Genomic DNA, 11,606 nt, shown 5'->3' with positions numbered 1-11,606 from the left:
TCCTACCAACAAGCACTTGCTGTAGGATGTCCCTGAAAATATTTTTGGAAATATATATGCCATTAATACCAAGTTTTTTCTTTTTCAAATATTTCCAAGAGCAATTAACAAAACAAAACACGTATGATACATTAATGCAAATCGTAGACTGTTAACCCTCTATGGTTTTAATCCATTATAACAACTCTATGGTTTAACGAGAGTGATCTCTGGACTGGTTAAACTTTAACCAGGCAGAGAGATCACCTCTGGAGTGAACGATCCAAGTATCCCTCACTGCAGCGGGGTTTGTTTCTCATCGGACCATTGTAACCGTAACACACATTCGCGTCAAGGAGCAACCACTTGGCTGTGAAATTAATGCTCAGTTGAAGTTGTGGCCGCATAATAACCCTATAATAGGCTATACGCTTTGATGCAATATTACGGTAAACTATATAACCTGGAAAACATTTTAACGTGACCACATTTAGGGTCACCATTGCTTCGATTGTACAGGACGAAAAAGCCGTGTATTAAATATAACCCGCTACAACACAATCACATCAGCTCATCAGGTTGGTAAGAGGATCTCCTCGCTCTTCACTTGACCATGACTGCGGCAGCGGTATCCTTCACCGCTGCAGCGTTCATTGACAGAACTACGAGCTCAGGAGCCATCTAGGAGGATATAGTTAAAGGGTAAGTGATTTTCTTTGATACAAATAAGTGTTAATTAAATACCTGTATTCTGATAGTAGTTAAGTAGTACTCATGCTATTGAGTGTTTATTCAGGAACAGGTCTCCGTGTCTCCTGCTCTATTAAACTGAAAATGCATTTTCAGGTAGGAATACCATTTGTATCCAATTAGGATAGAGAACTGAGTCAGGATACAGATTAGACAAGTGAAATTGGAAGCGATGGCAGTATTGGCACTAAGAAATATATGAGATACTTTAATGGTTTCCAGTGGAAATAAGCTTAGTCTTTTCATGGATCTCCTTTTAGTAGACCTTGTACCAGTGAACTGTACCGTCATGAGACAAAATGAAATCGGAACTCTAAAAAATCCCCACTATAAAAATGAAGCTGATAACACAACTGGCTACTCAACTGACTGACTGACTGTCACTAAGGGATTTTCTGAGGGCTATATAAGTGTATTTGCATTTCTTTTCCACTGTATTTCAAATAATTTTCTATTGTTTGAATGACCACCAGTTGCCAGCAATGTGAGATGTGTGAAAGTGAATTAGCCCAGGGGTTCTCAACCTGTGGGTCGGGACTCGGGACGCCCCTGGGGGTCCCTAGATGATTAGCTTAATGTGCAAGATTGTTTTCTCACTTAACAGTAAACAAACCAAGTTTAAGTGTAGAGGGTATCTGCACATTTCTAAAGTGACAATTTAAGGACTTTTATAATAACTAAAATGACAAATTAAACATTGGCCAAATTGTCAAATATTAGAGGCAGAAATTGTGAAAATAGACGATCTACATTTGAGAGACGACGTGAGCATGTAGATGTGCTATTTTCACAATAGAACCGTGTTATACAAAATGTAATGTCTCAACTCTTCGTGCTTGTCAGGGTGGGCGGGTCCCCAGTAAAAGTATGATTATTTTGGGGGTCGTGGCCTGAAAAGGTTGAGAACCACTGACTTATGCCTCATTCACACTACGAAAAGCCAAGCTAATGGTTTGCTTGGTAATTCAATGTATTCTCTATGCAAACCAGCTTTTAGAATTTCCAAGCTGTAAAAAGGTTTGGAAATGTTTAAAGCTGGTTTGCATAGAGAATACATTGAATTACCAAGTGGTTTGCTTGGTAATTCAATGTATTAGCTTGGCTTTTCGTAGTGTGAATGAGGCATTAGCCTACCGTTCACATTAAAAGCATGAGGATTCCCCCTTTTCCACTTGTTAGAAACGGAGAGGGTGGAGAGGAGATCAGCTCGCTGCCCTGGCTGTCATCATCACCATCGTGTCATTTATCCCGACATGTCCACTCATCATGGAGCCGTGTTACTGGTGGGAGAGGGGAACTTCTCCTTCTCGGCAGCTCTGACTGGGGTCTCCCCAGATCCAGAGAGCAGCATCACGGCCACCTGCCTGCAGAGCCCAGAGGAGGCCCTGCAGCAGGAGGGCACAGCTGCCAACATTCAGATCATAAAGGACTCTGGTATGTGCGTGTGTGTCACTTGTCAGTCTAGCCTTGATACAAGACTGTCATATACCTGTATTTGTTCCAAGGCCCGTTCATGTAGGGCCGGCAGGGCCTGGATTGAAATCCACTCAGCGGCCCCTATCTAAAATAAGTAATGGTGTAAAGTAACTAAGCCCCTTTTCCACTGGCCCAACACCACACCACTCCACACCGGCCACTTGGGACCTGGGTAGAGTGGTGTGAAAGTGGTACTAAACATGGTACTAAAAAGTATCCAATCTAGAGTAGGTCTGAGCTAGGCCAAACAGGGCTAAACACTTCATAATGACTGATCACTCACTGACTTTTCATTTAGACCACCACCAGGATATAGTTGTAATACATGATAATAGATTCTTATTGTGTTATAACCACTATTATAATCTATTATAATGTATTATAATTATCATAGTAATACAGTATTATAATTTAGGATAGTTGTAATACAAATTTATATTGTATTATAATCACAGTTAAAAGGGTCAATTTGTTTCTTACCGATAGAGGTACTTTTGTGTAATGGAAAATGTAGATATTTTTATGTGGTGCGGTGTGGTGTGGTGTGGTGCTAAATCTGCAGTTGAAAAAGGGCTTAAGTACATTACTCAAGTACTGTCATTAAATCTTTTGGTTGCGGCCGTCAGGTCGCAAGTTACTATGAAAAACTCCACCGGCTGTCAGTCTCTCTGTCAGTCACGTCACATCACATCATGCCACCCTTTTCCCCTACTCTTATCTCCGGCACCGTTGCCCCTATCCGTGCCAAACTTTGCACACACACTCCATTGGCTCATTTCTCACATGGCCCTCTTCTAGCACCACCATCAGGCCAATTTTTGCAAAAGACATCTTTGGACACTGCTCCTACAGATTTTGGCCTGAAATCACGCAAAGCGGTACACAGGATCTCTAAAGTCATGTCATCAACTTGGATCTGTCACATTTCACACATTCCCTCCTGATTGGCTACCATTGCCTTCTAAAGTTTGTGTATTTGACGTGACGGTCGCTTAATCTCCCGATTAGGGAGTCTTACTGGTATTTCTTACTTTACTGTAGTAAATTCTACTCCACTACATCTCAGAGGCAAATATTATACTTTTATTCCATTACAATTATTTGAAAACTCAGGATACTACTGTAGTTAGATTGTAGATTTGGATTATTATTATTACAAAACCTACTGTAACCACTACTTTTACATTCTGATTTCTGAATACCAGAGTTTTACTTGTAAGGGCACGGTTACACAGCAGTTGTATTCTACCTATGAGGGTGGATTATGCCAATGCATTTCAAAGTAGAGTTCTCAAATTCTGCCCGAACCGGGCTTCATGCTCAATGAAAAAAATTATAGACTTTTTTTACTTTTACTCTGTGATAGAGTTCTCAAATTCTTCCCGAACCCGACTCTACCCGATCCAATGTTTTCGGGCCGGATAGGGCCTAAAATGTATGCTTACTAGTTGGGCCTCTGGCCCACCCAGTTAGGGCCCAGTTAGGGCCAGGTCTTCATTTTCAGGCACGTTGAACTCTACTTCAATGGGAGTGGAGCAGTTTGCTGCAGAAATCGGCAAATGGGAGCAAACTTCTCCATTCACATTGAAATGCATTGGCAGAATCCACCCTCCTAGGTAGAATAAAAATGTGGTGTGACCGTTCCCTAACAGAGTATTTCTACATCACAGTATTGATACTTTACTTAAGTGAAACATTTTAGTACCTTTTCAATGACAAAAAGATTATAATAAAAAAGTTGGATAATGTATTTGAAGCAGGTTAAATGCGAACGTTAAGAGGTGGCAATTGCCATCCCCTTTAATTGATTGATTACTTTACTTTATGAACAGTTTGTAAATAGTACTGTGGTATGATTATACAATGGTGCTAAAAGGATAACACAAAAAGCCTGATGGCTTATTTCCATTGTGGTCCTGACCTGTGTACAGTATTCTCATCAGTCTGCTTGTTCATCACGTCATCAGGGATCAGATTCCTGGGCCCGCTCTGTCCCGCATTGTATGTCTCCCCTGTCTCCTCTTGTCTGCCCTAAGGCCTATCACATGCCCCAAGCAGTGGTGCTTTGGGATTTTTTTCCGGGCGGACGGTCATTTATTGACGTCACGTGCACGCGCGTGCACGCGCCTCTAGAGGCTATTTAGATAGAAAGGATGTCAGCAGATCTAATGGTGGGAAAACAATAGTTTTCTAGTCTTAATTACATTTGCATTGTTACTTTTTGGAGCTGTGTGGAACACAAGCTCCCTATACGTGGCTGTGTGTGTGGCCGTGTCTGTGTGTCTGTCTGTCTGTCTGTCTGTCTGTCTGTAGCCTACAGGACCTTTTGTGACCACACGAGGGCGCTGTTGTTCAGGCCAGGCCAGACACCCACACACACACACACACACACACACACACACACACACACACACACAGCTCCACTTCGAACAGAGGTTCGATTTTTTATTTTATGTTCTACTTTCTTTTAATTCATTTAGAAAATACAGCGCTGCAGTAGGATAGAGAAACAAAGTTTGGCTTGAACGAATCTCAAACACTAAATACCACAGTAATATGGAGCCATGTATGAGGACACACACACATCGACACATGCACATGCAGTCACAGCTGGAAACCTAGGTGTTAGGCTATATATCCATATGAATAGAGGCTTGAGGACGCACACACATTCACCACTAGAAACCTGTTATGCAAGTAGCCACTGATTAAAGTATTGCTTGTAGGCTAGTTATCGCGGATTCGCGGGGTGGGGGGTTGTCGCGGCGGCGGCTCTCGCGGGGGGTATGCACGCGTTTACACGGTCGTGCACCGTTCGGTGCCGTCCGTGCGCGTGCATGTGGGGAAATATTTCCGGCCACACGGCGTCCGGTCCCGTCCGGCCCCCAAAGCACTACTGGCCCCAAGTCTGTTGTATTTTGTGTGGAATTGTTTTACATGGATAGAACAATACTTGCTACAGACTGTTTCTCCAGATTACACATAAATTACCTAGCCTTTTGGCTGTATGTTATTTTTGTAGGTTTACATTTTTATGGCTGAAGCATGGGTGGAAAAAGCCCCAGCCAAATTCCTCACAAAGACAATAAAGTTAATCTTGAATTATTGACACAGCAACACCTACTTATTATCCAGGCCAAGATAAGGAAGTGCTAGGTTAGTAATGAACACACATGAATTATTACCTTACAGTTCTACTGTAAATGTTTCACAATGCCCTGGATACAGGTGGGAAACTGTATGTTTGCTCTCCTGATGTTTGAGAGAAAAGCTTGTATTGCATAAAGCAAACACTGATGGGCATTTAGCAATCAAAGCCCATGGGACTTTAGCCTGTAGATGGACATGCAAAGTATGTTATTTAGAGTTAGAGGCATGTTGTTTAGGCAGATTCTAGATTTGTTGTTAACAACATTAGCTACTTTTTCTAGGGGGATCCCAAGGCATTCATTCCATGGTCAGTGTGGAGATATTATAGTCCCCCATCTGATCCTTGGTCTGCCAGGGTATCTCTCCTCCTCCCAGTGCTGACAGTGGTGTGACATCATAATGATGACATCCGATATCTCCATATTTGGGCATTATAGGGACACAGACAAATACAGAGATATCCATTTAGCCCATATGAGCATACAGTACTGTAACAGGGACACAGGCAGACAGGCGGATACACATAAAGAAACTGAGCACACACACTCCCTGGATGCCAATCTAGAACCTCTGCCCCACATTTTTCAAATCAGCCTCATGGTGGCGCTATAACAGGCCGATTTGTGTGGCCTGGTTGTTACCAGCTAATCTCCGGCGCCGTTGGCCCGATCGCTGCCAAACTGAGCACACACACTCCCTGGATGCTAATTCAGAACCTCTGCCCCACATTTTTTAAATCAGCCTCATGGTGGCGCTATAACAGGCTGATTTGTGTGGCCTGGTGGAGACCTGTGCTCGGAAGAGCACTGCTTCTAGTTTGTAATGTATTCATGAAGGTACTGCATTTATTATGTCTTGCGTATCTTTTTCAGGTGGAGTTGTGCTCTATGAGGTGGACTCTACAAAGCTTGGAGAATGTGCAGCTCTGCAGGGTCTTGTATTTGACCGTGTCGTATTTAACTTTCCTCACTGTGGACGAAAGAGTGGCGTTAAAAAGAACCGTGAACTCCTTAAAAGTTTCTTCCTGAGGTAGGTTATGTTGATGTTTTTATGGCTAATCATTACTTATAGGTAACCTTTGATTGAAATAAAATATAGGGATGGGACGATAAGCAATATTATCGTTTATCATGATAAAAAACACTCACAATAATCGTATCGTGGAGATTTAATTTATTGTGATATCGTCCTCCGTCATGCACTGGGATCAATTCACCTTTTATTTGCCGAGCTGCATATCTAGTACCACCTTAACCCTCTGTAATTGGTAAAAGGTACTTTCTTTTCACTCTATCAAATGTCTTTGCCAAAAAATTTCAGATCTACAAGATCACAGCGCGCCGCGTTGCGACACGTTGTGAGCTTGTAGATCTGCAATTTTTTGGCAAATGTTCCGCACCAGGATAATGGCTTTTGATTATCGCGATAATAATCATAAATCGCGATTCCTTTTGTGATAATAATCGTGATATGAAATGTTAATATCGTCCCACCCCTACTAACATAGCAAGTGTGCAGAACATCAGTCCTGATGGTTTCACAAGATAAAACAAGTGTGCATCACACTGAACCTTTTTTTTTTTTCCTTTTTTTTTTTCTTTTATGCTGTGGGCCCAGCTGTGTTCAGGTGCTAAGCGAGGAAGGGGAGGTCCACGTTGCCCTGTGCAACGGGCAGGGTGGCACTCCAGCCGACCGACCACAGAGAGACTGGCACAACAGCTGGCAGGTCGTTGCTATGGCAGCAGAGGCTGAGCTCATCTTAAGCCATGTCCAGCCTTTTGATGATGAGAAATACAAGGACTACAGGTGTACCGGATACAGGTAAGGAGGTGCAGGTCAGTGTTAACAGCAGTGATTCTCTACCTTTTTCATTTCAGGGACCCCCAATTTGATACCACGTTTTAATCTCTGGGACCCCAATGTACAATGTAAAATCGGACACTTGGAGCCAAATGGCTCTGTAAGGGTTCATTTGGTTCCATTTGTACACGCATCGAGTTACAGACCCACATGGGTCCATTTATGTGGTCACATGGTCAGATCTCAACCAGATGTTGAGAACCACTGGTGTTACAGTATGGACGCACAGAGAGCAGGGTTCCCACGGTCATGAAATTCCTGGAAATATTTTGAAATTAGAAACATATTTTTCCAGTACTGGAAAAGTTTTGAATTGATCAAAAGGGTCCTGGAAGGTCCTGGAAAAAATAGCTATGCATTGTCTTTGGTTATTGATTTTGTTAATACCTCTGAAATGACAAATTAAACTTTGCCAAATTGTCAAATATTTGAGGCAGAAATTGTGAAAATAGCAGATCTACATGTTGCGAGGCGTTGTGAGCATGTAGATCGGCTATTTTCACAATAAAACTGTGTTATACAAAATTCCTCTACTCTTAGTGCTCGTCATGATTATTTCAGGGGTCAAGGCCTGAAATGGTTGAGAACCAGTGGCATACACTACCTGTCTTTGGGCATTGCGCATATGAGTAAGCGACTCGTTATTGAGCTGAATTATTGTTATAGTCCTGGAAATTGGGTTAAATATTCTGGAAAAGCTTTGGAAAGGTTTTGGAAATTAATTGGTAAAGACGTGTGGGAACCCTGAGAGAGCCTGCGTGTGTGTAGCACAGCTAGTGGAGAGTTTCCATTGTCAACAGCACAGCATAGACATCTTAATGGAAAATGTTTATTGGAGGGGATTAAACATAAAATCTGCAGGTTAGAGGAACTATCTAGAAAGGCACTGTATAACAAAACCTCTTCCTGGACCTGGGCAATAAATGGGCGTGACTGTTTTAGTGGGCCTGATACATCACTGTGTGTCATATATCATTTATATTGTTGCTGCTGGGTGGAAACCTTGTGGGGGGTGCTGATCTCCACAAAATACCCCTCATAATATGGGGTTGTTGTATAAGGCAGTTTGAGAACCCCTGGATTAATGAAATGAACTGCTACACACACACGCCAATATGCATGCGCTCGCGCGCACACACACACACACACACACACACACACACACACACACACACACACACACACACACACACACACACACACACACACACACACACACACACACAGAGAGAGTATAGCTTAATGAAATGAACTGCTCAAATCCACTGCTCACTTCAAACTGGGTTTGATTTTTTTTTTTTTTTTTCATCTGGCATGCAGGAGCCAGGACAAGGGCTTCCATGTGGAGAAGGGTTTGCTTCATGTGTTCACACGCAGCCTTCCCATCGGCGCTGCTCCAAAGATCACAGTGGAGGAGACGGTTGAGGCGGAGAGGGTTGGATACGAGCCACCTGCTGAACTCAGCGATTACATATTCAGGTAACACAGAATGAAGCAGAGTTTCTAATTATGTACCTGTATGTATCCTTTATATCACTGTTTCCCAACCATTTGGGGGTCACGGACCAATTTTCATGGGTCACGAGTCACGACTCAAGTAAAAATCTAATTTTCTTTTCCTACATTAAAAAAATATATATATAAGATTTTCCCCTCCCCTTAGAAAAACAAAGAGACACATTAAGAAATTCCAATTCCATAATAAAGAAGCATTTTTGAGCTTGTAGATCTGCTGTTTTCACTATTTTGGGTCCCAGGCAAACATCATCAATTTTACACCATTTGTGTCTTGTGCTCAATCTTTTCGTTAGTTTTTTTTTATCCCTAAGATGTTTTCACTTGCACTTTTTTTTGTATCTCATGCATTTTTGTATCTCATCTTTTCTTTGTATCTCATAAAATGTCTTCTACTTATTTCTTTTTAACCCACATTAAATAGCAAATGAACTATACTACACTAGACCTTGAAAATATCTATTCAATTTGCACATGCTTACGATCACTGTTCTTTCGTCAGGGGTTTTCTCTCTCCAACCTCAGTCCATCCCGTCCGGCTGGTTCAGACCTTTATGCTGAAAGGATTGGCAGAGAAATGGACTGTCTCCATGATGTCCGAGTCCCTCCCCTTCCTCCTCACCCCCAAACAACTACAGAGGTGCTCTCATCAGATAGATGACACACAGTGCTACCAGATACACCACCCTCACTCAAACCTCACCACACCAGGCCATCCCTCGACAGAAGCTCACTCAGATGGGGGTATACAAAAGGATCCCTCCGTCTTACTGGATGGTCACGAGCCCTCGGACACACTGGTCACTCTTTTAAGCACATGCATCGTTTCAGACAAAGTGAGCAAAGGCAAAAGCCAAGTAGCTGAGAGTGCAAGGTCGGCTTGCTGCCTTGAAACTGATTTTGAAGAGGCGAGGGGTGTTTTTGTGCTGCGACCATCACTCCTTCCCCAGATGGAAGAGCTTCTGACTCGTATGCGAGAGGAAGAACCAAGACGTGGGCTAAAAAGTGCTGCAGAGAATCATCGGGAGAGAGAGGATAACAGCGGTGATGTTGAAGCTAAAGGAAACGAAGCCCCCAATGGGGACGGGAATGGCTTCACTGAGCTCCTATTTGGCATCAGTGGCCTGGTCTTCAAAAATGTTCCCATCAGCCCTTGGGCCCCGCCTGCCTTTCACCAGCTGGTCCTCTGTGGAGCGTTCCCTGTGGAATGTGAACCAATCAGATCCTTAGGCCAGAGCCTGGAGACCCTGCTGGCTCCCTACGGCGTCACCCTGGTCACAGCACAGGGACACCTGTGTCTAACTGCACAGCCAATGGGACTGCTAGGTGAGGTGTTTGGTAGCGACGTCGGTGACAGCACCAGCCACATTAGCGTCAACGTGGCCTTAAATTTGGATCTCCTCGCTGTGCTCCTGTTCTCGCTCCCCGATTGGCGGTTGCTTTGGACACGCGATCCACGTTTCTCAAAGCACGTTGAACCCTGCCCGTCCCCGGGAGAACCGTTCTGCCCGTTTTCCCTGTTCCCCCAGAGCTTCGACTTTGACATCAGCTTCTGGGCGGGACCGGCCTGGGAGGAGAAGGACTTCCACGCTGTGGTCAGAGAGGCCAGCAATGGCACCGTGAATCAGGTTAAACTTATCGACACATTTTCACACCCTGACCTTATTCAGACCAGCTACTGCTACAGGCTGACCTATCACTCACACACACATGCACTGTCACACACACGAGCCCTCCATCTACACGGCTGCTTGGAGTCACTGCTGTCGTCTCGATTACAGGTCACCATCAGGTAGCTGGATGTTGGCAAAACACATCCGAGGAGAAACAGACAAATTGTTGGGTTGTTGCCTAATTTGTATCCGCAGAAATGTGGAGACTGATTGTTACTTATCGTGAATGTAAGCTGTTGTATTACATGTCCATTGTTGTTGTTCCATGTCAGTTAATGTGATGAATTGTATTTTAGTCTCATCAATGTTACCAAACTTGTCGTGATCCTATCTTGAGCTATGATAACACAATTGCTCAGGTACTGTTCTGTGTATCAGGTCTGTTTGTGTAGTTATACTGTATGTTGTTTTTGTCTAGTTGTGAAATGTAATATAATATTATAATAGCCTATATTAACAAGTAACACACAGCAGTGTGTTTGTCTGTGTGACTAATACACAACATACGCTTATTGCCGACAGCTGCATGGCTCATTACCTATCGTGGCACGTCGCTGATTGCCCAGAGCTTGGGTACTACTAGCGAGATGGACGGATGGATGTTATAATAGCTTATTAATGAAATGAAAAGGCTACTACATTAGCATATCATGTGGTACATAATACAAAAAATAACATCAGTGACACCTTTAACTTGAATCAACTTACTCAGGATATCAGAAACCACATTGTACCAAGAGACCTTTCCCCTTTTCTGATTCTGTACTGTTTTGTTGATACGGTATGGTCTGTCTGGTTTCTTTTTTACTTTAACTGTCTGTGATGAAATTTTAGTTTGCTTTTGAAATGTAGAAAATAAAAATGTTCTTAATGATAATTATCATTTATTTGTACAGGGAGGGGGGTTAAGAATACAGGGTTGAATGTGATAGGAACCGAACATAACATGACTGCACTTCTCCATTGAACTTCAATGAATGTGCCTGCCTTGTTCTTGTCGCTTTATTACTTTTATGAATGGTGTGCTCGTTCTTCATTACCAGTGAATATGTTTTAGATTTTATTTTAGAAATGGGGCTTAACACAATCCTTTTTAATGACATTTAACGGCTAAAATTGCTACAATTGCAAATGATGTAGCCTATCTTCTGTGCATCTTCAAATCATGTATATTTTACATGATTACAATACCTACCATTTTCC

The 11,606-nt window shown here is 42.8% G+C and overlaps 1 protein-coding gene across 1 annotated transcript; it reads left to right on the top strand.

Moving 5' to 3' along the window:
- Positions 1-340: 340 nt before the first annotated feature.
- Positions 341-11,219, top strand: fdxacb1 (ferredoxin-fold anticodon binding domain containing 1). The gene is made up of 6 exons (XM_080749711.1): positions 341-681; positions 1,909-2,163; positions 6,228-6,384; positions 6,973-7,176; positions 8,536-8,694; positions 9,233-11,219. The coding sequence occupies exons 2-6, from the start codon at positions 1,983-1,985 to the stop codon at positions 10,524-10,526; spliced, it is 1,995 nt and encodes a 664-aa protein (XP_080605837.1). The 5' UTR covers positions 341-681; positions 1,909-1,982; the 3' UTR covers positions 10,527-11,219.
- The last annotated feature ends 387 nt before the right edge of the window (positions 11,220-11,606 follow it).

This window comes from Nannobrachium achirus (assembly GCF_963921795.1).
Source record: "Nannobrachium achirus genome assembly, chromosome: 19".
NCBI classification, from domain to species: domain Eukaryota; kingdom Metazoa; phylum Chordata; class Actinopteri; order Myctophiformes; family Myctophidae; genus Nannobrachium; species Nannobrachium achirus.
The sequence above is the reverse complement of the archived record's forward strand: the minus strand, read 5'-3'. Positions and strand labels throughout refer to the sequence as shown.